The following is a 27,630-nucleotide window of genomic DNA, read 5'->3' on the forward strand; positions in this document are numbered from 1 at the left end:
GGATAAAGATGAATTAAAGACAAGGTTGCTCAGTCTTGAAAACCAATGTATCTCTTCTTCTTTCATTTCTTAATTATACGATCAAATTAACACACATGATTAGGCTTTTCAGCAAAAAGATAAATAATTTTTTTTTTCCAGATTATTATGGAATTAGGACCTTTTGTCCATACTTACAGATTTAGGTGTTTTAATTCAACTAGAAAGACGAAATTGCCGTCCTCACATAAACGATCGATTATCTCTCTCTCTCTCTCTCTCTCGTCTCAAACAAAAAAATTGGCTTGACCCAATGTTCCTTAAGCTTACACAAAATCAAACAAAAATTGAGCTCATGGGTTAATCTGGATGAAGATCATCACTACGGTCTCAGTTCTCGATTTTGATTCCGGAAAGATGAGCACCACTACGACTTTTTTCATTCAAGCTCCAAACCCTTCTTCATGGAGGTATGTGGGAACGATTATGATTTTTTTATTCTATTTTCTCTTTTTTTTTGCACTTTGTTGATGGAGTAACTCTGGATTTTATTTTTTCTAAAGATCGTCACTCCCCCATTTCCGAATCTGCAATTTTGGATCTGCGGTTTCAATTCTGACAAAGTTATCATCTGTGCATGTCCGCCATAGCTTCTATTCGGGAAGATCTGTGCCACCATGATGTCGTCATTAGACGATTGTGTTCAGCTTTGTAGTTTCTTTCCCATCGTTTCCTCTGTACTATTTGAAGTCATCACTATTGGAGTTTGAATGCTAGATTGTGGTGATGTTGTAAACTGTCTCGTTTCAGATAACTAATGTGGAGTTTGTTATCATTACTTAAGCTATATCAAGTTCTGCTCATTATGATATTGTTCTTAGCTAAATAAAAAGTGAAATGCAGATCACAAAAGTAACTAAAAAGTGATAGAAGCCTCTTGCTACTAGTCTTCATATGGAAAACAATTCCAAGAGAATAAGAACACTAAACCATTGTTCTAGGAGTGAAGCTTATCAGCTCTTGAGCGAACGTATGAATCTCAACTCTCTTAAATAAATTAAGTTGTTTATCCTTTCTGTCAATGTCTGTTCTTCTTCTATCAATTGTTGCTATGTTAAATATCTGATGAGTCATTGTATTCTCCTTGTAGAAAATCTTACTCTAAGAGATGAAGTTTGTTAATTCGCTGCTTATGCAGTCAAGGAAGCTGATGCTAGAGTTATAGGTACTACCTCTTCTTCTAAGTCATTAAACTTATATCTCACTGACTTGCGTTTTATCTTGTCCATTGGGTTCTCCGTCTTCTAGACCTTAGGAAGTTTCTTTTCTTAATTAAATACGTGTTAATGTGATTCTCTTGGGTGTACACTTGTAAATGACTTTAGGGTTTAGTTTGCCCTTGTTTCCATTCTTTAAACTACCCTTCTTAGCTCATTGATTGTCCCTGTCATTTTTCAATTTAAAATCCAGTTTTAAATCATATTTTGCGCTTTGACCCCATGTTTTATATAACCTTATCTTTCACCAGCTTGCGGTTTTTCCAGTTTCGTTCTTTCCCTTTGTCTTGTACACCTTACAGTTTAGTTTCTTGTTTAAAATTGGTGTTTATGTAATTCCCTTGGTTGATCCTTGTTGTTGTCTTTAGGGTATAGTTTCACTAATTGATTTTCCATTACATTGTTAGATGTATATTGCATTGTCCCTTCCTGTTCCCATTTGGGTTCTCTATTGTATTGTACTTAGAGTCACGAGTTATGCAACCTAGAGAATCAAATAACACTTCTTTGTAATTACTATCCATCTCATTTGATGTCAGGTGCATATGTGGAGTTACCAAATAAGATAGTATGACATCAAGTTCTTGGTCTGCAATGCTTATATGTCTATTTTATTTCTAATCAAATTCAATTCAGGTTTCAAATATTTAGGAACCCATTTGGATGAGCTATCATCGAATTTTCTTGTGAGTTTTATCAAGAGTTGTGCGTTATACCTAATTACTTGGGTTCTCCTAGTTCCTATTTCTCCTAGGGTTTAGTTTTAATTCTTGAAACATATAGAGTTATGTTATCTCGTCATATTGTACATAATTTTGTACAGAGTTTTATATAGTGTAATTTAGTTTATTTTAAGATTTAAAAGTGGAATAAAACTCAATAATGACAAGGGTAAAATCGTCTATTCCCTTCTCTAAAAATGCGTAAAGAGGCAAGTATGGACAAAAGTACTCTATTTCAAAGTTTCAATCCATAAAATGCCTAATTCTATAAATATCTCATATATATTATTTAGTTGAACTAGCTCGATCTCTGTTTCCAATGAAAGCACTAGTTGCATGATGTCGGTTTGGTAGAAAGAACAAACATGCTTACAATAGAAGAACTAAACATCGAACCTTTCACATTCCAACAATAGTATGAGAGTAGACAACAAGAAAAGTGGTATAAATCTACTCTTGAAATGATTATATGCTATTATACCGAAATGTTGCTTCCATTATAATCCCTATAATATTTGAAATAAATTGATAACTAAGCATAATATAAGCAATATATAAGCAAAAAATGAGAAAGTACAAAAAATAAATGATAGAAAGATAAAAACTGTAGCTTGGAACTGATAGTTTAAGTAGCTTTTTATATGTATCATACATTCTCCAAATTCAACTATTTATATGTCAGTTATTTATTTAACAATGTGTTATTTTGACAAGAGCAATGACTTGTTAAAACTAATTATTCAATAGATTCTTGTATGCTTTCCCACAAATGTTAGAAAGCTTGAGTATGACCAAGATGTCTTTTGTGCAAATTTGTCGAGAACATCACCTATGAAATGAAAGTAGAAGACTTCTTTAATTTTCTTGTGATGGAATGTAGATTAAGTGTTTAATCGATAATGATTTACTTGACCAAACTAATTGTGAAATGTGGAGAACAAAAACTAAATAAAGAACTTTCATCATGAAATCTATATGCTGACGGTCAATCATGTTACATTAATCCTTGTCTAGGTTAAATTTTAAATATAATAGATATACTATGTACGTAGTATCTATACAAGTATAATTGCAGCAGTTTTTACTCAAAAATATGTTTTTGGAAATATCTACCATTAATTATCATTAAATACTTATGTTCATATCCAAACAAGTTTAGTTAACCCTATCTACTATCTTTATAACCAAACACAATTAAATAGTTTAAATATTGATATATATATATATATAGATATATATAATATTCTATAATTAATATAGATATTTAGAAGATTTATTCTAAATTTAAATTTTTATTCTCCTATCATTTCTTTTTTATTTTAATTTTTAAATGTAGTCAATCATCATAATCATATAGTAATAAAGTTAATAAAAATAAATATTTTTCTACATATATTGTGATTTGAATTTTTTAAAACGAACATATATTATTCAATAATATAAAAATTATGTGTTTAAATTGTTCATATAAACTAACATATAATCTATAATAACATATTCCTCTTAATTTAAGCTATATTGGTAGGTTTTATTTTAATTATTTCATATTTGTAGTAAGTTAGATACAAAATAAAATATCAAGTGATAAAATTTTAAGACGTTTATAATTTTTAACTGATATATCTAAACTTAATAAAAAGTAAAATTAGAAATATTTAAACATATTATATTTTCAAAATAACATCAACAAATTATATTACATAACGGATATATGACATGTCAGGATTGAATTGATAATAGTAAAAAATAAAGGGCTAAATCCTCATTTTACTATTTTAACAACATCAATATAAAATACATATTAAACAAAAATTGTTGTGCGGTATACTACAGATTATATACTAAATCACTAAAATTAACAATGAATACATTAACAAAATTAGTATTAAAATAGTACATTAACAAAAATATGTAAAATCTTGCCATGCGGTATACTGCGGGTCATAATCTAGTTATCTATTACAATATGTGCGATATTCTTTTATATATAATATATATCATAAAAATTAGTTGGTCACTTATTTAGGGTATTTTATCAATATTGTTTGGTGTTTATGTAAAATACGATGTTTTGCTATCCATCCATAATATCGAAACAAAACACGTGTTTGTTGAAGACAATGAGTGATGTTACATGTATATTTTACAGTAAAACCTCTATAAATTAATAATGTTGGAACCATGATATTTTATTAATTTATAGTGATATTAATTTATCTATAAATTAATATTTATTATTTTATCATGTAAATTAATAATCATTAATTTATAGATATATACTTTAATTGTTTAAATGATTAAAATTATGAATTGAAACAATTTTAGCAAAATAAATTAGACTTTAGGATGTTATCAGTTTAGAATTGAATTTCTAATGTTTAGAAAACATTATTGACAATAAATTATAAATACTCTATAAAACTATCAAAATAAAAATGGTACATATAGAAATTGATTTTTTTTTAAAAAACTTAGCTATTTTTAGGACATTGTATAGAGTATTCTCTATCATTATAGTTTGAAAAGAAAACATAACAATTATTTATAGATATAAGTTTTAGAAGAAAATTCAGAATTTTAAAGCATACATATATCAACATATATATATATATATATATATATATATATTTACATGATTATTAATTTACAATATTATTTGAACCATATTTTACATGGGAATTTGAAAAAATTATTATCTTATTATCTTATCAAATTTTGATATTTTTTACACTGGCCTGACTTGAGACTAACAAAATTTATTAATTTATAGTGTTTATTAATTTATAGAGTATTAATGTAATCAGGTTTTACTGTATAAACTAATCAAAATATAATAAATGTATACATATCTCTTGACATTATTTGTTTTTTATTGTTCAACTTGAATTTATGAGAAAAATGAAAATTTACTATGATATTCGAACATGTAGTTTAAATTGTTCATATAAACTAACATATACTCTATAATAACATATTCCTCTTAATTTAAGCTATATTGGTAGGTTTTATTTTAATTATTTCATATTTGTATTAAGTCAGATACGAAATAAAATATCAAATTATTATTTTTATATAGAAATCTCTTTAAACTATAAAATTTAATTAGGGTTTTAAAAAAAAACCGCGGTACACTGTGGGACTAAATTATATATTATTATATTTAAATAATAATTTTTAATTTATTTAGTTTTAGAATTCTCAATTAATTAACTTTTTCTAATTAATTTATAATTTTGTTCAAAATGTTTTTTCTTCTTCTTACATTTTATACCGTTTATAACCTAATTACATCAAATTTGTTATTGGATAGAATATAAAATTTTAGATTTTTTTTTTTGTTTTCGAGAACTAGAGAGAGGTGTATGCCTATATGGTATGTTAGTGTATATTTTTATGTGTATACAATTTTTTTTTTGGAATATTAATAATGTGTTATAGTATGTGTAATATTTTGTAGCTCATATATTAAATAATTTATAAGTTAATTTTCTAAACTATAATTACAAATATATAGTATATGGAATAAAATAATAGTTTTAGTATTGGTTCTATAATCCAAATCTGCCATGTTAGGCAAGTCATGCAACATGTTCAAAGATTTTTAATCCGTAAAAACTCATCATACAAAACGTGTGAAAGTAAAAATAATGCATATACATCGAAAGATCCAACTTTTCCGTGTTTATGTATACAGAAATATTAGAATTGAAAATCAGAAAATACGAAAATTATAACAACAACATGAATATAGAGAAAATCAAATAGTATGTGAATGTCACATTTCATCCTTAAGCTCAAAATCAATGTTTAAAAGTGTAATGCCCGCAAATCAAAATTGTGCGTTTTGGGAAGGGTGTCAATCGACACCATGGTGGTATTAGTCGACACCACTAATTTCTGATTCGACCAGATTGAGTTTTTGATCGTTTTGGTTTAGTTTGGTTTAAAGAAAACCATTAAACCGAGGTTTAAAAGGGAGAAAACGACCTAGGGTCGTGTTTTTGTCGTTTTATGCCGCTTGAGAGAGAGAGAAAGAGAAGAAAACAATTCATAAAGATTCTTGAGAGAGTTTGTGAGATTTTAAGGTGTTTTTGGTGAAATCTTGTTGTGTGAGTGAAGATCCAGGGCTAGGAACGTGGTGGGAAGGTTGTTGTGGTGGTAGTTTCGTCTTTTGGGCTTAGATCTCATTGTTTGGCTAAGGTGAGTGCATGACCATGGCTTAGCTAAGCTAAGATCTCTGTTTCTGTGATATTGTGTGTTGTTTGGTTGTTTGTTTTGGTTGTGTGTGAGTTTTTCATAGCTCCTAAGGCTTGGATTCGTTTCTAGGATTGTGTGGGACGAAGAGGAAAAGTTTGGAGCCAAGATTCGGAGGTTCTGTTCGAAGGAAATCACTGCTCGCCAGTGGTGTCGGTCGACACCAATGTGGTGTTGATCGACACCAACGCGAGGACGGCTCGGGAACTTAGCGAGTGTCGGTTGACACCATGTGGAGGTGTCGGTCGACACCCAAGTGGTGTTGGTCGACACCAGATATCCAGTGTCGGTCGACACCTTCTGGTATCGGTCGACACTCTTCTAACAGTAACCAGATCGTGTCGGGTCACTTGTTCATGTTCCTGGTTTGTTTTATCGTTGTTGTTTGTGGCATAAGAGATCTTATTGCTTGTGTGTATAGCCCAGTAGATGGGAGGATTGCCTCATTGAGTATTTATCAAATACTCATGCATCTCAATTTGTGTTTGTAGTGCAGGTAAAGGCAAAGTGTGATCGTGGAATAAAGGCAATGAAGAGGAAGATGTTCTAGGGACTCGATTGATTGTTGTCTGGTGTTGGTAGGTTGCTAGAGTTGAGTCCTAGAATGTTGTTAGGATTGATGGTTCTCTGGTTTATGTTGTTTGGATCATTAGTTTATGATTTGGAATTAATGTTGGTTATTGGATTATGTTTGGTGAATTATTCGTTAATGATATTGGTTATTTCGCCTGTTGATTGTGATTGTGGTTAGGTGGCTAGTAGGTATGGGACCACTTGTCATAGTTATTTATTATTATTAAAAAAAAGCGGGTCAGGTCGTTTCAGTTTAGTATCATAGCCCTTACGGTTCTAGGTTTGGGTTCACTAGGTTTTTGTTGTGTTGTCTGGGATTGCATGTCTTGATTGATTATGTGAGTTAGTCAATTGTGTGTGGCATGGAGTCCTAGAACATCTTCTTCAAGCCTACATTGTGATTCCACGGTTAGTTTTGTTTTTGTGTTCTGTTTATTGTGTGCTTAGTCTTCTGCTCATGGTAGTGCAGATGGTTAGAGAGGATGCTGTTTCTGGTCGTGGTCGTGGACGCGGACGTGGTCGTGGTAGGGGCAGAGTCCCAGTGGTTAGTGAGACTGCGGACCAGAGTGTGACAGCAGAGGGTGTTGGCGAGTCGCAGGGTGTCCAGGGGGATTCCATGAGTGTGGCCGGAGGGGGCGGTGTTGATGCTCCAGTGTCCGGTGATGTTAGGGCCCCAGGTGCGGGTGTCCCAGTGGGTGGAGTCTCGGGTGCGGGTTTGCTGGCATAGTTGTTGGAGCGGTTGCCACCTTTGGCACCGACTCAAGCTCACGGAGTGCCACCAGTGGTGGCGGAGGAGCGGCAGCCAGTGGCTGCGGATGTGGGGGTCCATTCTCGTTATATCAGCATGTTGACAGAGATGGATCGTATTCATACCAAGCGGTTTTTGGGAGGTACAGATCCTACCGCTGTGGAGGCGTGGAGGACGAGTATGGAACGTAACTTCCATACTCGGAGATGTCCTGAAGAGTTTTCGATGGACACCGGGGTCCACCTTTTGACTGGTGATGCTTAGTTGTGGTGGAGTTCTGTGGCAGTCAAGAGAGTGCGGAGGGAGATGACTTGGGCTGACTTCGTCTGGGAGTTCAACCGCAAGTATTTCTCTAGAGTGGCACTAGATAGGTTGGAGGTGCAGTTCCTTCAGCTAGCTCAGGGAACTCGTTCTGTGCGGGAGTTTGACTTAGAGTTCTGTCGACTTCTGAGGTATGGGGGTCGAGATCTTGAGTCTAAGGAGGCTCAGATCAGGAGGTTCTTGAGGGCCCTACGTGATGACTTGAGGGTTCACTGTAGGGGGCAGAGTTATGCTTCACGTCCAGAGTTGGTCGAGACTGCAGCAGGGATTGAGGAGGATATCCGGGCATAGTCAGTGGCGGCTAGCCCAGCAGTCCAGCCTAGTAGGGCTCAGCATCAGGGAGGTTCTAGCAAGGGCGGTAAGACTGCGCAGGGAACCAAGAGGAAGTGGAAGGCTAGGCAGACGTCGAGTGGTGCGAGTTGCTTCAGGTGTGGGAACAAAGATCACAAGATTGCTAGTTGTCCCAAGAGGAGTGCCCATCGACAACAGATCGTGTGTGCTACTTTTGCATGGAGCCAGGGCACATCAAGCCCTATTGTCCCAAGTTGCAGCCGGTAGCAGTGGTGGCGTTGCAGCAGGTGTAGCCGGAAGGGCAGTAGGTGGCACGGATTGAGCAGGCGCCACGGGTTTACACGAATGTAGAGATTTGTGGGACCAGTGCCGGGGCGATCACAAGTATAATCTTTGATACTTTGTCTTTGTGAATCCTTAGTAAGTTCGGATTTTATGTTGTCCTGTGATACAGTGTTAGGTTCTCAACACATGAGGTTTGTGTAGGGACCTTGTTGGTGGGCGGGTTTAAGTCCCACGTTATGTTTTATTCTGAAGCTACTCATAGCTTCATTACTCTGGAGTGCGCAGAGAGTGCGAGTATCGTGGGGGATCTCGGTGAGCGTACAGGAGTTGTCAGGGTTGCTGGAGGCAAGTTTCTGAGGGTCATTGATAGAGCGAGAGGTATCGATATTCAGATCTCGGGAGAGTCTTGGCCTGCGGATTTGCTTATCAGCCCAGTGGAGCTGTATGACGTTATCCTGGGGATGGACTGGTTGCATCGGCATATGGTTCATCTGGATTGTCATCGGGGTAGAGTGGAGTTTGAGCGTTCAGGAGGGAAGTTGGTTTTTCAGGGGATTAGACCGACTTCAGGGAGTCTCGTGATCTCGGCCATTCAGGCTGGGAAGATGATCGAGAAGGACCGTGAGGCTTATTTGGTTATTATATCTATACCAAAGTCAGTGGCGGAGTCTATGGTTAGCGGTATTCAGGTTGTAGAGGAGTTTGAGGACGTGTTCCAGTCGTTGCAAGGATTACCACCTTCTCGGTCTGATTCTTTTACGATTGAACTGGAACCAGGTACAACACCGTTATCCAAGGCTCCTTACAGGATGGCTCCAGCAGAGATGGCAGAGCTGAAGAAGCAGCTAGAGGATTTGTTGAGCAAGGGATTCATCCGTCCGAGTGTATCACCGTGGGGAGCGCCAGTTTTATTTGTTAAGAAGAAGGTTGGGAGTTTCCGCTTGTATATTGATTACAGAGGTCTTAACCGGGTCACTGTGAAGAACAAGTACCCTCTTCCGAGGATCGATGAGTTGTTGGATCAGTTGGGAGGTGCTACTTGGTTCTCCAAGATAGATCTGGCGTTGGGTTATCATCAGATCCCGATAGATGAGGCGGATGTGAGGAAGACTGCTTTCAGGACGAGGTACGGGCATTATGAGTTTGTGGTGATGCCATTTGGGTTGACTAACGCACCAGCTGCGTTTACGAGATTGATGAACAGCGTGTTCCAGGAGTTTCTGGACGTGTCTGTCATCATTTTCATCGACGACATCCTGGTTTATTCTAAGAGTCCTAAAGAGCATGCAGTGCATTTGAGGGCAGTTCTGGAGAAGATGCGGGAGCAGAAGTTGTTTGCTAAGTTGAGCAAGTGTATTTTCTGGCAGCGTGAGATGTGTTTTCTGGGTCACATTGTGTCTGCAGATGGGGTTTCTGTAGATCCGGAGAAGATTCAGACTATAAGGGATTGGCCTAGACCGCAGAATGCCACAGAGATCAAGAGTTTTCTCGGGTTGGTAGGGTATTACAGGAGATTTGTGTAGGGGTTTGCGAGCAGAGCACGTCCTATGACTAAGTTAACGGGAAAGGATGTTCCTTTTGTCTTGTCACATGAGTGTGAGGAGGGCTTTGCAAGCGTGAAGGAGATGTTGACTACTGCTCTGGTGTTGGCTTTGCCTGAGCAGGGAGAACCCTATGTGGTTTATACAAATGCATCCAGAGTTGGTTTGGGATGTGTGTTGATGCAGCATGGGAAGGTGATTGCCTATGCTTCGCGGCAGTTGCAGAAGCATGAGGAAAACTATCCTACTCATGACTTGGAGATGGGTGTTGTAGTTTTTGCCCTGAATATTTGGAGATCTTATCTTATGGTGCAAAGGTACATGTGTTTACAGATCATAAGAGCCTAAAGTATATATTCACTCAGCCCGAGCTGAATTTGAGGCAAATGCGGTGAATGGAGCTCGTGGCGAATTATGATCTGGAGATAGCCTATCATCCTGGTAAGGCTAACCTGGTTGCAGATGCTTTGAGTCGGAAGCGGGCGGCTTCAGCTCAGGAGCANATTTGGGTTGACTAACGCACCAGCTGCGTTTACGAGATTGATGAACAGCGTGTTCCAGGAGTTTCTGGACGTGTCTGTCATCATTTTCATCGACGACATCCTGGTTTATTCTAAGAGTCCTAAAGAGCATGCAGTGCATTTGAGGGCAGTTCTGGAGAAGATGCGGGAGCAGAAGTTGTTTGCTAAGTTGAGCAAGTGTATTTTCTGGCAGCGTGAGATGTGTTTTCTGGGTCACATTGTGTCTGCAGATGGGGTTTCTGTAGATCCGGAGAAGATTCAGACTATAAGGGATTGGCCTAGACCGCAGAATGCCACAGAGATCAAGAGTTTTCTCGGGTTGGTAGGGTATTACAGGAGATTTGTGTAGGGGTTTGCGAGCAGAGCACGTCCTATGACTAAGTTAACGGGAAAGGATGTTCCTTTTGTCTTGTCACATGAGTGTGAGGAGGGCTTTGCAAGCGTGAAGGAGATGTTGACTACTGCTCTGGTGTTGGCTTTGCCTGAGCAGGGAGAACCCTATGTGGTTTATACAAATGCATCCAGAGTTGGTTTGGGATGTGTGTTGATGCAGCATGGGAAGGTGATTGCCTATGCTTCGCGGCAGTTGCAGAAGCATGAGGAAAACTATCCTACTCATGACTTGGAGATGGGTGTTGTAGTTTTTGCCCTGAATATTTGGAGATCTTATCTTATGGTGCAAAGGTACATGTGTTTACAGATCATAAGAGCCTAAAGTATATATTCACTCAGCCCGAGCTGAATTTGAGGCAAATGCGGTGAATGGAGCTCGTGGCGAATTATGATCTGGAGATAGCCTATCATCCTGGTAAGGCTAACCTGGTTGCAGATGCTTTGAGTCGGAAGCGGGCGGCTTCAGCTCAGGAGCAGGATATGGATTCTCTGGTAGGAGAGATCAGTGCGTTAAGCTTGTGTGCGGTTTCTCAGGAGCCGTTGGGTTTGGTTGCAGCTGATAGAGCAGATCTTTTGAGCAGAGTGCGGTTGGCTCAGGAGTCGGATTTGGGGCTGGTGAATGCCTCAAAGGATGTTGACTCGGAGTATCAGGTTTCGGCTAATGGTACTATTCTGGTGCATGGGCGGATCTATGTGCCTAAGGATGACGAGTTGAGGCAGGAAATTCTGAGAGAGGCTCATGCTAGCATGTTCTCTANTATTTGGAGATCTTATCTTATGGTGCAAAGGTACATGTGTTTACAGATCATAAGAGCCTAAAGTATATATTCACTCAGCCCGAGCTGAATTTGAGGCAAATGCGGTGAATGGAGCTCGTGGCGAATTATGATCTGGAGATAGCCTATCATCCTGGTAAGGCTAACCTGGTTGCAGATGCTTTGAGTCGGAAGCGGGCGGCTTCAGCTCAGGAGCAGGATATGGATTCTCTGGTAGGAGAGATCAGTGCGTTAAGCTTGTGTGCGGTTTCTCAGGAGCCGTTGGGTTTGGTTGCAGCTGATAGAGCAGATCTTTTGAGCAGAGTGCGGTTGGCTCAGGAGTCGGATTTGGGGCTGGTGAATGCCTCAAAGGATGTTGACTCGGAGTATCAGGTTTCGGCTAATGGTACTATTCTGGTGCATGGGCGGATCTATGTGCCTAAGGATGACGAGTTGAGGCAGGAAATTCTGAGAGAGGCTCATGCTAGCATGTTCTCTATTCATCCAGGAGCGACTAAAATGTACCGAGATCTCAAGAGGTACTATCACTGGGTCGGGATGAAGAAGGATGTGGTTAGTTGGGTTGCGAGGTGCGATGTGTGTCAGCTAGTAAAGGCTGAGCATCATGTACCAGGTGGTTTGCTGAAGAGTCTTCCCATTCCAGAGTGGAAGTGGGATATGATTACTATGGACTTCGTGGTTGGTTTGCCAGTGTCCCGGACGTTTGATGCTATTTGGGTCATTGTGGACCGGTTGACTAAGCCGACATATTTTCTGGCCATTAAGAAGACTGATGGAGCAGCAGTCTTGGCTAAGAAGTATGTGAAGGAGATAGTCAGGTTGCATGGGGGGCCAGCGAGCATAGTGTCTGATAAGGATTCCAAGTTCACTTCGGTGTTCTGGAAGGCATTTTAGGCAGAGATGGGCACCAAGGTGCATATGAGTACAGCTTATCATCCCCACACAGATGGACAGTCAGAGAGGACGATCCAGATGTTGGAGGATTTGCTGAGGATATGTGTGTTGGATTGGGGTGGCCATTGGGCAGATCATTTGAGCTTGGTAGAGTTTGCTTACAACAACAGTTACCAGGCGAGTATCGGGACTCATTCAAATGTTATGCCCTTCGGGTCTTCTGCTTTTCCTTCTTATTCCGTTTCCAGTGGGGCTGCTATGTAAGGATGGAAGAGTGTCGTCTCGAATCAGCACCTTATGAGGCTTTGTATGGGAGGCCGTGTCGTACACCGTTATGCTGGACTCAGGTGGGGGGAGAGGAGCATGTACGGGGCAGATTTTGTTCAGGAGACCTCGAAGAAGATTCGGGTGCTCAAGCTGAACATGAAAGAAGCTCAGGACCGGCAGAGGAGTTATGCCGATAGGAGGAGGAGAGATCTTGAGTTTCAGGGTGGAGATAGAGTGTACCTCAAAATGGCTATGTTGCGGGGTCAGAACAGGTCATTGACTTAGACTAAGTGGAGTCCAAGGTATATGGGTGATTGAGCGAGTCGGACCAGTGGCATATAGATTGGAGTTACCTGAGGTTATGCGAGCATCCATAAGGTTTTCCATGTGTCTATGTTGCAGAAGTGTCTCCGTGAGGATGATCAGTTGTTGGCTAAGATTTCTGAGGATCTTCAGCCTAACATGACCTTGGAGGCGAGACCAGTGAGGGTTCTCGGGAGGAGGATCAAGGAATTTTGGAAGAAGAATATTCCTTTGATGAGAGTCCTTTGGGACTGTGATGGTGTTTAGGAGCAGACTTGGGAGCCTGAGGCGAGCATGAAGTCAAGGTTTAAGAAATGGTATGAGAAGCAAGCTGTGACTTGAGCTTGCCTAGCCTGGTTCCATCTATAATTCGTGGCTGGAGCGGGAATGGAGTATTCTACCCCATCTCTCTTGTTTACTTGGTCGCTTGGGGTGGGTTGTTGTGCGACTAAGTAACAAGATGAGGTGGTGTTTGGGGTACAAAGTATCCGCAAGGCAGTGTGTTGGAGGAAAGTTTCCTGATTTAGAAGTTTCTATAAGTGGAAAGTTTCCTGAAGTGGAAAGTGCTAAAAATGGAAAGTTTTATGTGAGTTAGAATTTGTCCATTTTTAGTGGCGGAGAGCCTTGGAGGGGGGCTTGTGTGGCCTTAGTGGCGGACTTTTGAGTTGTTGCACCGTGTGTGGCGGTCTTTTGAATTATTGTGTGGCCTTTGTGGCGGGCTGTTTAGCAATTTTGTGGCCTTTGTGGCGGGCTGTTTAGCCATTGTGTGGCCTTTGTGGTGGGCTGTTTAACCAATTGTGTGGCCTTTGTGGTGGGCTGTTTAGCCAATAGTGTAGCCTTTGAGGCGGGCTGTTTAGCCAGAGTGCTTGTTTAGGCGGTCCTTCGGGACATATGGTCTTTGTGATGGTCCTTCGGGACGAGTGGCCTTGGTGGCGGTCCTTTTTAGAACATTTGTTTGGCCTTTGTGGCGGTCCTGTTTAGGACATTTGTTTGGCCTTTGTGGCGGCCCGTTGGGCAGTGAGATGATCCTTGTGTGGTCATGAGGTATTCCAGTGAGGGGATATGTGGCTGGTAGGACATCGTGTTGTCTTACGCGAGCCACAGAAAGGAAATCTGGATAGGGATAAGACTCAGACGTGTTCAGAATTGTTTGCTCGCGACTCTTGGGGAACTTAGATCCTCCTAGTACCGTCATATTCTAAGACTTTGTGGCTTGGGAGTATGGTTGGTATATCGACTTTGGATGACGATCCGGGGGCGCGCTGTAGGGTAGCAACCCGAGAGACGAGTATTGGACTCCCTTATATATATTATGGCATGCGGGCTTAGGCCCGATGAGGAGCCAATATTATGGCATGCAGGATTCGGTCTGATGAGGAGCCAATAGAAACTCAAGGTTTAGGCCTGTGAGTAAAAAGGAGAGTCCAAAAGTTGAGAGCAAATGATGCCTGGAGCATGAGTCTATCGCCTAAAGGTGACCTTTCGTAGATCGGTCGGAGGAGTGCGGGCCGTGGAGACGGTTGCACGAGAGTCCTTGACTGATGTTTTGTCCGAGATTCGAGGACGAATCTATATTGGTGGGGGAGAATTGTAACGCCCGCGAACCAAAACTGTGCGTTTTGGGGGAGGGTGTCAATCGACACCATGGTGGCATCGGTCGACACCACTAATTTCTGGTTCGACCAGATTGAGTTTTTGATCGTTTTGGTTTAGTTTGGTTTAAGGAAAACCATTAAACCGAGGTTTAAAAGGGAGAAAACGACCTAGGGTCGTGTTTTTGTTGTTTTACGCCGCTTGAGAGAGAGAAAGAGGAGAAAACAGTTCCTAAAGGTTCTTGAGAGAGTTTGTGAGATTTTAAGGTGTTTTTGGTGAGATCTTGCTGTGTGAGTGAAGATCCAGGGCTAGGAACGTGGTGGGAAAGTTGTTCTGTGATATTGTGTGTTGTTTGGTTGTTTGTTTTGGTTGTTTGTGAGTTTTTCATAGCTCCTGAGGCTTGGATTCGTTCCTGGGATTGTGTGGGATGAAGAGGAGAAGTTTGGCGGCGAGATTAGGAGGTTCTGTTCGAAGAAAATCACTGCTCGCCAGTGGTGTCGGTCGACACCAACGCGAGGACGGCTCGGGAACTTAGCGAGTGTAGGTCGACACCATGTGGAGGTGTCGGTCGACACCGTTAGGGTTTTGGTTGTGTCGAGCAGGTGTCGGTCGACACCCAAGTGGTGTTGGTCGACACCAGATATCCAGTGTCGGTCGACACCTTCTGGTATCGGTCGACACTCTTTTGATAGTAACCGGATCGTGGCGGGTCACTTGTTCATGTTCCTGGTTTGTTTTATTGTTGTTGTTTGTGGCATGAGAGATCTTATTTCTTGTGTGTATAGCCCAATAGATGAGAGGATTGCCTCACTGAGTATTTTTCAAATACTCATGCATCTCAATTTGTATTTGTGGTGTAGGTAAAGGCAAAGTGTGATCGTGGAATCAAAGCAACGAAGAGGAAGATGTTCTAGGGACTTGATTGATTGTTGTTTGGCGTTGTTAGGTTGCTAGAAGTTGAGTCCAAGAATGTTGTTAGGATTGCTGGTTCTCTGGTTTATGCTGTTTGGATCATTAGTTTATGATTTGGAATTAATGTTGGTTATTGGATTATGATTGGTGAATTATTGGTTAATGATATTGGTTATTTCAGCTGTTGATTGTGATTGTGGTTAGGTGGCTAGTGGGTATGAGACCACTAGTCATAGTTATTTATTATTATTATTATATTCTTATTAAAAAAAACGGGTCAGGTCGTTTCAAAAAGTGTATCTTATGGTTTTCAGTAAGTTGTGGGTGTTTTATATTTGGTGATGATAATTCTCGTTTAGGTGTAAAATATTTCTAGGATGCTTTTTCTCCAATGCAATAATATTCCATCTCTATATTAGTAAAAGAGAAGTACAAAAGTATAATCGGATCGGATCAATTTTGCTAACAAACCCGAAATAAGAAATCGGATATGTAGCATATGGATTATCTGAATTTATTGGATATCTAGTAGATATATATATATATATATATATATATATATATATATATATATATATAAAAAGCATTAAATATTATCATGTTTCTAAAACTGTGGATTTCTAAAAATTATTTCCATATTTTTAGGTAACTATGTGATTAATTTCAGTTTTCGTAATTATGCGAAATGTAATATTAGGAAATAAACTTTACCATGAATATTCGAGTTTCCTATAATAAATATTTAACCTTGGTAATCAATGTAAATACTGAATATTTAAACTTGGCAATCAATGTAACTATTTCCTTAGCTAATGTCGTTAATTATATAGGGGATTCATTAGTTGGGTTAGGTATGGATTTTTAGCCAAAATTTTAAACAGTAATTACTTTTAAATAAACGAAATTAATTAAAAAATAACTACTATCCAAAATTTATAAAAATCCTCTAATGTTGTTACCATACAAATCAATTTATCTTTAGTTTTGAATTAATTTCTTAGTTTTTATTATAATAAAATAGTGATCTTATCAAAAAAATCTTAAGATATATGATCTTATCAAAAAAATCTTAATATATATGATCTTATTACACCCAATTTATGATAATGATTAACCCCTATAAATAGATAGCACAGAATAAATCATTTGCATTTTTAGATTATCTTTTTCTCATTTTTTGTTCTTATGGTTGTTCATCCTTACTATAGTAAAAGAGAAGTACAACTTCCCTTTCAACCGAAAATGCCCCTACGCCAACAACATTAAAACAAAGAGAACAAGGACAAATATGACTTAACAATTAACTGGGTCGGGTCAAAATAAAAGAAATAACCTGAAATTAGACAGTCGGATAATTAGATCCGACTTTACTCGGTTTCAACGTTTTTCGATTTTTTTTGGGTATTAGGTAATCATGATTCCGAATCTTAATGGGTATTGATTTCTCTCAATCGGAAAACTAAAAGCATCCCTAAATTAGCTCCTTATCACACAAATAACGCACAAAAATTATTCTATTGTTATGTTATTCAATCTCAGCAATCAATTTCGCAGATATCAATCTCCTAATAAACAAAAAAATCTCATGATCTAGACAGTATATGATCAGAATTATACACTTAATACACCTATTATATTTCCTAAACAGTATATGATCATAATTTATTCCTAAGCCACATATACAAACAATTTATTCTCCAAAATATTTTCCTACTCGATTTGGCTTAATAATCGGCTAACAGAGAATATTCCCAAACTTATAGATCTAGAAAATACCTACTTTAGTATACGTCTAGCCATCTCTATAAATACAATGTTAGGAAGCAAAGCTTCAATCATCATACCTGCAAATCTCTTCCCTTATCTCTGCTACCAACCTTTCTGCAATGGCTCTTGTCGTCGCTGCTACCACTGATTTACTGTCAATCAAACCATTCAAAACAAATTGGAGAATACAAGTCAAAATCATTCACTCGTGGAAGCAGAATACAGTCTTTTCGGGAGATACCATAGAAATGGTTTTAGCAGATATTTTTGTAAGCTTACTAAACTCTTCTACTCACATATACTTAAAGTCATATTACGATAAATGCTTATTTTTTAAAGATCTAATACCTTTATTCACACTATTTTTTGATATAGATAACTTTTATTGATAAGTTTAAATTGAAGCTTATTTTGATTTCAAAAGTCCTTAAATTTGGAAAACCACTGAAAAAAACTAATAGTATAATGTACACACAAATATTTGTTCTTTATTTCAAATATTTTAATATCACAGTTTTATTTACAAATACATTTTTAAATAAAAAAATCAGTACTTAGCAATACTCTTGATATTTGAGAATACTTTCTTTCCTATTTTTGTGGTGTATTAGTTATATGAGAATATTCACATCCAATATGTAGGAAAAAAAGTATTGAAGATCAATTACGAAAAAAATAACAATATCAAAACCCTAAAAATTTACAACTATATATATTATTTACCTTATACATTCCAGGAAACAGCACCGAAGCAAATCTTTTCAATTTTCATTATGACTAAGACCGAGAGAAAAAAAAAGATATCAAAGATCCAATGCTTAAGGCTTGGTTCGATCTCAACCTAAACTGTGAAGTTGCAAGACAACTCACTTTCGAAGAGATCCCTGTGTTTTTTTCATGGAATCCTAAAGGAAAATGCTTTGACAGAAGGAAAAGGACAATCAACAATCGAAGAACAACTTCTATTTCAAGTAACTTTAAAGGTAACTTATGCATCAAACTACTTTTTCGTTTTCTTAAAGGGCCAATAAGTGACGAAGATTTGAGGACATATGATGGAGTTGTATATCCATCGTACAAGGAAGCATGTGTGGCAAGAGGATTATTAGAAGGTTGATTTTTTGCGTGTTTTGCATTGCTGAAGAAACATTTTGTTTATTTTTAACTACCTATTCGTATGTTTTCATTTCATGTTGAATTTTAAATTAAATGAGCAAAGAATTAGTTTTTTTTTTAATTATGTTATTATTATTAAAAATACATAACGAAGATTATAGAATCTTAATCTATTTAATTGTTAAATAAACTAACCTTTAGAATATAGAAATACTTACCTGTTAACTGAAGACTTCTAAATCTCCTACTCTGTTATGAATAACTTGACACACAAACTGTAAATGTTATATTCTCCTCACAATCGAATCGAAGCTGATACATAAACAGAGCATTATATTCGTATTAGTGAACAACTTTTGGAACCCTAGCTATATCATTTCAAATCTTCCAAAAATTTGTCATCTTAATATATCTCCTTGATGAATATTTAAACATTTGCAAAGAACCAATGTTGAATTCAAAACAAAAATTTGTTATAGGAGCTTACCTTTCATTTTTCCTCTCTTTGGTCCTAAATCGGTCTACAGATGAAAATAGTCATCAATTGAAACCCTGATGCGTTCTCGAAAACAAGAAAAACAATCAGTTTTCCCTCTTACAAATAAAGCAACACTTCCAATCAAAAACATAGTATTCAGAGGATATTTGAATACATATAACAACAGTAGAGAAAGTGTTTATATCAATTAAAGTTTAAGAATCTAAAATTGAAGCAATTTCGAATCATAGACAACTTACCAACCCAATTGAATTGGTTAACCAGTATCTTATAATTCTTGGGTGAAAATCGATTTCGCCAATTCCCGGATTAGTCTACCCGAACACACACATCTTGGAGTCGATTCAACTAAATGAATCTTCTCTCCTTTCCCGCTTTTGTATATAACCAGAAATGATTTGCCTGAATTTAGATGTGGTGAATCTGAGTAGAAGTTATGAATTACGAATCATACGTTGAAAGCTTGAGAAAATCTGGAATTCAAATCAACCGACTGGAAGTTGTCTGAGGGGAAAAAATTTTGTTCTCTCACTCAGGAAGAAGAAAAGTCGAGAATAAGATTGAAGGGTATGAGATGATCAAACTAAAAGGCCTAAGAAGCCCAATTTTACAAGTATTAGAAATAACTTTCATGCCCAATATTTAATTAATACATTTATAATATTATAACCCAACTATATATATACATATACACGTTAAGTTACATTTTAAATTACAAAAGTAAAAACAAAGATTTTAAATATGGTTCATGTATATGATAGTTAGAAGAATAAATACATATTAATATATTTCGACCGACTATAATATAAATATGTCTATAATATTATTTCTCTATTCATGTTTCGACAACCACGTCTTACGGTTGTTAATTTTTAGTTTTATTAAAATCCCATCTCATTATCGTATGGAAAAAAATGTATACTCACAAGATAAATGTATTTCAGATAAACCTCTTAACTGCGGTAAAATGTAAATTGAAACACATATATTTTAAGCACAAAATAATACACCGCATTATAAATGATCATTAGTTTCAATAATATTAGTATTTTCCTCCGTGCTGTAGCGCGGATCCGGCTCTAGTCTATATATTATATAGTAGAATTCATGATTTCTATGTTTGTTATTCTGAATTTTCATTGAGTGATTTACTATTCTCATTGTTTAGTACATATAAGCGTAGCTAATCTCTTTCATCTTATAATTTTTTCAGGTGTGTACAGGACAAACCGCTTCTCTTAAGGTAATAATATGCTTTTCTTACCTAATAAATAGGATTTGCATGCTATTTTTCCAATCACTTTTGATAGTTATTTGTTTAATTCATCTAGCTTTTATCAACAATATATATGCGTTTGTAAGAATTTTTTAATTCAATATTATTATCATGTATATTAATGTTTTTCTTTTATTTTACAGGAACATAAAAAAATTGTAAATATATCAAACTCATGTTTATGTATACAATTTGATTAAATATTTTACCTAATTATGATGAAAATTATGAGTATCAGACTGAATTATAATTTATACTGAAATCTTTTTTATTTTATTCTTTTCAGGTTATCTCATCACAACTAATACACTAATGACCGATATTTAATTAAATAATTTATAGTGATAATGTTTTATTATTGTTTTCAGGTTATTTTTTTTAATCAGAACTCATTTTATTACCAATTTATTTACTTTTACGTTTTACTATTTTATCCAATCCAAATAAATATAGGATTCATCTTAATCTATATATACATTTTTGAAGTACATTTTTTGTTCTATCCTTTTAGTTATGGTTATTCAATTTTTTTATTTACAACTTTAGTCCTTAGTGTGATATTTGCATACCTAATAAAGATTATTTCCACAATCATACAAATATAGCAAACAGAAACTAATAAACTCTAGACAATATAGCCAATGGAAACTAATTAATAAAAAACTGAAATCATATCTACATTTCCTATTCTTATTATATATTAACTAGATATAGTATAGAAAATAGAAATTAATTCTATACATATGGAATAACTTAGTGAAATATTCGTTGCCTTAATCATAATTTTTTCCATTAATTCAAAATTGCCATATATATTTTTAGATTTTTGTCTTGCTCACCAATATTTTCTCGATCACATATCACATCTAATTTTACAATCTTCAAAGAACTATATAGATAACGTCTCAATAGCAATACAAAAATGCATCAATTCATACACAACTTAGTATTTCAACTGGCGATGTAATCTTCCCGGTTGAGACACTTAATTTGATTTGTTGGCGATAAACAGGTGCACACTTATTCCTTTATTAGTTTATTGGTACAAAATGTTTATGCTTTCTTTATTTCATTTCTAATACCTACTCTTTTCTTATCTTAGGTGGTTTAAATACATTTCTTTGAAAAAAAAAATTTGGTTTCACGATACGTGAACATGCAACTTTCCGGTTAGTGAATAATCTAAATGTTTTGTTTGATTTATTTCATATCTACACTAATTTTTTTTTGACTCCATGTAGTTGTGTCACAAATACATGTTGAGAAAAAAACCAATTTTGATTTTAGCTTACGGTGAGCTGCTCACCTGTCTAAGTATCCTCTTTATATTTATTATTGAATATATACTATCCTCTTGACTTATCAAGCGTTTCAGTTTTTGGTACACCCCAGGTTTTGCTTTGATCCATTTGTATATCTTTTCAAACGATTGGAAGTAAATTAAAGGGGCTGATATTGAGGCCACATAGGAGGAAAATATATAGGAGGAGGAGAGAAGAAAGAGATGAATTTGGTGGAGTTGTTCATCGTTTTTGTTGAATGATGATTGTTTAATTGATTCCAAAGTGGCTATTAAATGCTCTATGTACTTTGTAATGATATAATAGAGTAATATGTGAGCACAATCATGTAATTTATATAATAATTTAGGATTTTTTTTTGTAAATAGATTTATACTACCTTTAGAAGCTTTTACACATTTTTAGAAAACAATAATTACTGAGTTTACATATATTTTTCTTTTGACTAAAGAAATATTATTTAATTTTAAACCAATAACAATTCAAAATTTTAAATATTTTCAATGATTACTTCTCGAAGTTTACAAAACATCAATCTTTGTGGGACAAAAAATATCCCAAAACATCAATCTTTATGAGACGGAGGGAGTATTTTATTATATATGGATAACGTGTTGAATCGAAAATAGTAATTTAATACTGAAAAAGCTGTAAAAATCTAACCTTTAAACTATAAAAAAAGAAATTTTGTCTGTGTGCAATCAATATTAAAAATAATAAATATATTTATTTTTAAGCTAATTTAATTACGAATTTAAAAAACAAATCATCTTGTGTGGTATACGGGTGAAATCCTAGAATTAACATTCTTAATATAAATATACAATATTAAACACAAAAAGCGAAACAAATAAAATTAAAAAAATTTTGTTAAAAAATTATACCGCGATGTACCGCGGATTAAAATCTAGTTAGCTATATTCTAATAAAACAGATTGATGTATCTGTAAATATTTCCCCACGCTGTAACACGGATCAGATCCTAGTTTAGCAACTACTTAGAGAGAAAAATCAGTATAATCACTTTTATTAAGGAATATGCTAGGAATCATGCATTATTAATTTGATTAGGGAGAACTTTTTTTTCAAGTTTAGGGAATATTATATTTATTTAACTAACTATCAAACTACTATTTAATGTAAATAGTAGTAGTTCCAATTTTTTTGGAAAGTTGCGGTTATGGAAAAATAATTGTTTACAAAAGTTGAAAGCCTTATCATAATTTAATAAATAGTAAATTATAAATTAAAAAATATTTAGTGTGAATAACATGACTGTAAATAGGTTATAACATTTTGATTTATTTATTAAATATTTCTAAAAAATTTGTATATAAATTAAATTAGCATTATAATGATCTTCATATAATTCTTATACGTTTGATAACAAAAACTAAATGACCATAATACCCTTTATAATCATTGAAATATTCAAACTTGACCTAAAAAGGATCTGAAAAGCCAGCGCCTTTTTTCGTTACGAATCCGTGTTTATGCCAGCTTTTAATCCAACGGCTCTCCTCTCTTTTCCCTTACCGTAATCGTCGCTCCCCACTCATTCATTAAAAAACAATAAAAAAAAACACACACACACACACAAAACTCCAAAATACTATAAACAAAAAAACAAACAGAGCCGACCCAAAAAAAAAAAAAGTCTTTCTCTCTCTCTCTCTTTCTCTTTTCTCTCTCGTTCGCAGATCTGAGAATCATCTTCTTCTTCCACCTTTGTTCATCATCTCCGATCTAAACAACAATGGCGGCACCAGCAGCTTCATCAGCAAGGGAAGAGTTCGTATACATGGCGAAACTCGCGGAACAAGCCGAGCGTTACGAAGAAATGGTCGAATTCATGGAAAAAGTTGCGAAAGCCGTTGACAAAGACGAACTCACCGTCGAAGAACGTAACCTCCTCTCCGTCGCTTACAAAAACGTGATCGGAGCTCGTCGTGCTTCGTGGAGGATCATCTCGTCGATCGAACAGAAGGAAGAGTCTCGCGGCAACGACGACCACGTTTCCTTGATCCGTGACTACAGAAGCAAAATCGAAACCGAGCTTTCCGATATCTGTGACGGTATCCTCAAGCTTCTCGATACGATCCTCGTCCCCGCTGCTGCTTCTGGAGATTCGAAGGTGTTTTACCTTAAGATGAAAGGTGATTACCATAGATACTTGGCTGAGTTCAAATCTGGTCAAGAGAGGAAAGATGCTGCTGAACATACACTCACTGCTTACAAAGCTGCTCAGGTTTTGATCTCATTTCTCCGATCTGGTTTCGTTTTTGACTTGATTTAGGTTTGTGAGATTTTGGCTTTTGGTTTTGGTTGTGCAGGACATTGCTAACTCTGAATTGCCTCCTACTCATCCGATTCGTCTTGGTCTTGCGTTGAACTTCTCTGTGTTTTACTATGAGATTCTCAATTCTCCTGACCGTGCTTGTAACCTCGCTAAGCAGGTTTGGCTCTATCAGAAGTATGATTTTATATGATTGTGTTGTTGGTTTATGTTGATGAGTTTTGGTTATGGTTTCCTTAGGCGTTTGATGAAGCTATTGCTGAATTGGATACTCTTGGTGAAGAGTCATACAAGGACAGTACTTTGATTATGCAGCTTCTTCGTGATAACCTCACTCTCTGGACGTCTGACATGCAGGTATTTATACTTTGGCGTTATTAAGTCAATGGTTTAGTTTTACATTTTGATGCAACTTTCTGGCCTGTTTTTTGTTGTTTGATCTCTGAAACCATTAGCCGATTTGGAAATAAATCTGTTTAGTTTACATTTTAATGCATTCTTCTGACCTTATTCTGATTGTAGTGATTTCATCAAATGGGTTGACCTGTGTAAGCCTGTTTTGTTTCTTGATAAATGATCTCTGAACCCAATAGCCTGTTTAAGCCATTAAGAAAGACTAGATTTGGAAGTCAAAAGGTTTAGTTTACATTTTGATCCATTATTCTGGTCTGATTTTACATTTTAGTGATTATCAGATGTCCTTACTCCTCTTTTGTTGCTTGATTTCTAAAACCATGAGACTTATTAAGCCATTGATGAAGATTAGATTTGCATGTTGTTACATTCCTCTTTTCTTGAGTTTGATTCTGATTTTTAATGATTGTCAAATGTATTTAATCATGTTTGTTACTTGATTACTGAAATCATGATCCTTATCAACTGTTTTAGTTTACATTTCGGTGCATTCCTCTTTTCTTGATTCTTCTGGTCTGAATCTGAATTTAGTGATTGTCAAATGTTTTTAATCCTATTCTGTTGCTTGAGTTCTGAACCATGAGCAAGATAAGCCATTGAGAAAGACTAGATTTGTAAATCAAATTGTTCACTGTACATTTTGATGCATTCCTCATTTCTTCTCTCTTCTGATCTGATTCTGAGTATGTTGTCAAATGTTTTTAATCAGGATGATGCTGCTGACGACATCAAAGAAGCAGCACTAAAACCTGCTGAAGAACAGCAACAATCTTAAGTCTTGCGGCGAATTTGTTGTTTGTTTCAGTATCTAAAACTTCTCCATTAATATGTTTTTCTCTTGGAGGAGTTTCTGTGTTGGTTTCTGATTTCCTTTTATCCCGAAGCTCTCTGAGGCAGTCTAATTCTTGTCCTTGTTTGCTTTTCTTAAACGTGGATGCGAAAACTCATTTTCTATTATTTTTCTTTAATCTGTTTCCATTTTATTGTGATTTGACCTCTTTGTAATGGATTCATCTTTTTTTCTGTTTCAATGTCGAGAAAAATCTTTGGTTTATTTCAGCAATCAATTGCGGAATGAGTTCAAGTTTACTCTCAGGTTATATTATACATATAGTGTACATAGCTTATAGCTTGAGTTTGCTCAGATTGATCCGTTCGACGGGATATGTGTATGCCTCGAAGTTGATTTGCTGTCCTAAGCAACTTAACTTTGTGAATGCTGTTATCAGATCAACCTGCAAATATATTTATAAAATCAAACATGAGCTGGAGTTTGAAGTGGAGGAATATATGAAAAGGTGAATCGAGTGAAAACAAACCTCGTAATCTGTTTGAGATACGGTTTCACGGCTTCGTTGATACTTCTGAACCCATGGAGCAACTTGCGGGTCAGTAGCCAAGAGCTGTTCTGTTGCGACTTGATCAGGACCCAAGAATGCAGACATCACAGCTAGCTACAAATACACCAAACATTGATTTCAAATACAGGTTAGCAATTATGACTGATCTTGATCCCCTAACCCTATTTTGAAACCCAAAATCTTGTACCTGACGAGGACCCAATCCAATGGCAATGAACTTATCTTTCATTTCTTGCACAGTTGCTTTTCCCCACTGTGGGACTCTGCCTTCTGGATCTGCCTCTGTTGCATCAGTCCTTCCGAAATTTCTATCAAACAAGCCCCACTAACAAATTCACAACAGTTCAGTCTCGATTTGAAACAAATGCGTCACGACTCGAAACGCAAAAGAGCATCAACATGACATAGGTACCTGACCAGCTGAACCATATGCTGTATAAAGTAAGTTCCCTTTTTCTTCATTTCCACCACACTTGCGGATTGCTGATGCTAAAAACGTAGACTTGACCGCTGATTGTCCTACAAAAAAACCAACCCAAGAAAGACACTTAAGTCTCACAATGATAATGCTGTCCATGAACAAGTTTTGGTATACACTTATATAATAACATCATCACCTGCCAATTGAATGAGATCTGAATATGATATAGGCCCACCCTTTGAGATAGAGTCAATCTCCTTCTTCAGTTCCTCTATCAAACCCAACCCATCAGAAAGCCCCTCATTCTCTTCTCTACTTAACTCAGAGCTTCACAAAAGTACAAGACCAACTCTAAGATTGCATGAAACATCATGTTAAAGACTACTCTGATAATGTTCTTTTATATCATGGAAGTACCTTAACCGTATGGATCCATTGGCTCCCCCGGATTTTGTAGCCTAGACAAAAGAAAAAGCTAACATCAATAAGGGTAAAGAGATGTGCAATCACCAGAGAGAGACATTTATTGAAGCCTGACCTTATCATAAGTCATTGCATCATTGAATGCTAGTTTGAGTATGGAAGGTACAAGCTCCGGTTTAGCCTTAATGGTGCTCGAAAGTGTAAGCTTGATCTTTGCTGCATAGTAAAAAACGAAACCTTTAGTGACAATAACAACCTCTTGGTACTCTACACTTGTGTTCTTGTTTCAGAACTCACATAGAAGCTCGGATCGCTGTCTACGTTGATTCAAGTCAGCAGCTTTCGCATCACCCACATGGTTAATGAAGCCATTGCCTATTAATTCCTAACAAGAGAGATCATCACTGCCAAGAACTCATCAAATGTGACATAAAGACATCAACTTCAAGAACATTTGGACCAACGTTTATGTAACTGAATCGAGTCAAGTGTTAAGGTACCATTCCGACGGCAGTGCCGGCGAGTTTGAGAACTTCACGGCGGTGGAAAGATAAACTTTCGCCGGAAACTTGAGGATCAATCTTGCAACATCGTATGACAGCCTGAATTATGATGATCGTTATCATTTCAAAATTGTTAGCATAAGAATATGTTATGTTAAATGGGTTGGAAGAAAAAGAATGTGACAATGGTTGAAACTCACAGAGCGATGTGAAGAAGAAGAGGAGATTGTGGTGAGGTGTTGATGATTGGTTGTGTTGGTGAAGGAAGGAACAGTTGAGAGGAAGGACACTCCTCCCATTTTTTGGTTTGTGATGAGACAGAGATGATGGAGAGAGAGAGAGAGAGAGAGAGAGAGAGAGAGAGAGTTGTCTGAAGAAAATAGAGTGTGTTTTGGTTTTGTGAAGGATACACTTTTGTGGATTCTCTGTTATCCAAATCTCCCAATCATATTGGTCTATTTGATTTCATCATTTAACTCTTTTTTTTTCTTTTTTTTTAATAACAGTTTATTCATATAATTGATTAATTTAATAAAGAAAATCATATTACAAGTTTAATCTATTATTATTTGATATTATTTAATAATTTTTATTACAATCTAT

At 36.3% G+C, this 27,630-nt stretch overlaps 2 protein-coding genes and 1 long non-coding RNA gene across 3 annotated transcripts; 2 read left to right on the forward strand and 1 right to left on the reverse strand.

Moving 5' to 3' along the window:
- LOC104736923 lies at positions 61-2,145 on the forward strand. The gene is made up of 4 exons (XR_759663.1): positions 61-449; positions 543-1,009; positions 1,130-1,204; positions 1,796-2,145. It is a non-coding gene; the product is annotated as an uncharacterized LOC104736923 (long non-coding RNA).
- Positions 23,238-25,364, forward strand: LOC104736924 (14-3-3-like protein GF14 chi). Its single transcript, XM_010457010.2, has 4 exons — positions 23,238-23,857; positions 23,943-24,065; positions 24,146-24,262; positions 25,029-25,364. Exons 1-4 carry the CDS (start codon positions 23,366-23,368, stop codon positions 25,092-25,094), a joined length of 798 nt encoding a protein of 265 aa, XP_010455312.1. The 5' UTR covers positions 23,238-23,365; the 3' UTR covers positions 25,095-25,364.
- On the reverse strand, positions 25,351-27,402 carry LOC104736925 (thylakoid lumenal 29 kDa protein, chloroplastic-like). Its single transcript, XM_010457011.1, has 10 exons — positions 27,228-27,402; positions 27,025-27,126; positions 26,822-26,909; positions 26,640-26,740; positions 26,519-26,559; positions 26,298-26,428; positions 26,093-26,199; positions 25,868-26,005; positions 25,639-25,773; positions 25,351-25,554 (listed from the first exon to the last, which is right to left on the reverse strand). Exons 1-10 carry the CDS (start codon positions 27,324-27,326, stop codon positions 25,444-25,446), a joined length of 1,053 nt encoding a protein of 350 aa, XP_010455313.1. The 5' UTR covers positions 27,327-27,402; the 3' UTR covers positions 25,351-25,443.

The sequence above is a fragment of the Camelina sativa genome, chromosome 13 (assembly GCF_000633955.1).
Source record: "Camelina sativa cultivar DH55 chromosome 13, Cs, whole genome shotgun sequence".
Classification (NCBI taxonomy): Eukaryota; Viridiplantae; Streptophyta; class Magnoliopsida; order Brassicales; family Brassicaceae; genus Camelina; species Camelina sativa.

Coding starts and splice junctions, on each gene's coding strand:
- LOC104736924 (XM_010457010.2), top strand. CDS start 23,366: ATGGCGGCACCAGCAGCTTCATCAGCAAGGGAAGAGTTCGTATACATG. Junction 23,858..23,942: donor CTGCTTACAAAGCTGCTCAG/GTTTTGATCTCA, acceptor TTGGTTGTGCAG/GACATTGCTAACTCTGAATT. Junction 24,066..24,145: donor CTTGTAACCTCGCTAAGCAG/GTTTGGCTCTAT, acceptor TGGTTTCCTTAG/GCGTTTGATGAAGCTATTGC.
- LOC104736925 (XM_010457011.1), bottom strand. CDS start 27,326: ATGGGAGGAGTGTCCTTCCTCTCAACTGTTCCTTCCTTCACCAACACA. Junction 26,560..26,639: donor ATGCAATGACTTATGATAAG/GTCAGGCTTCAA, acceptor TCTTTTGTCTAG/GCTACAAAATCCGGGGGAGC. Junction 26,429..26,518: donor AATGGATCCATACGGTTAAG/GTACTTCCATGA, acceptor ACTTTTGTGAAG/CTCTGAGTTAAGTAGAGAAG.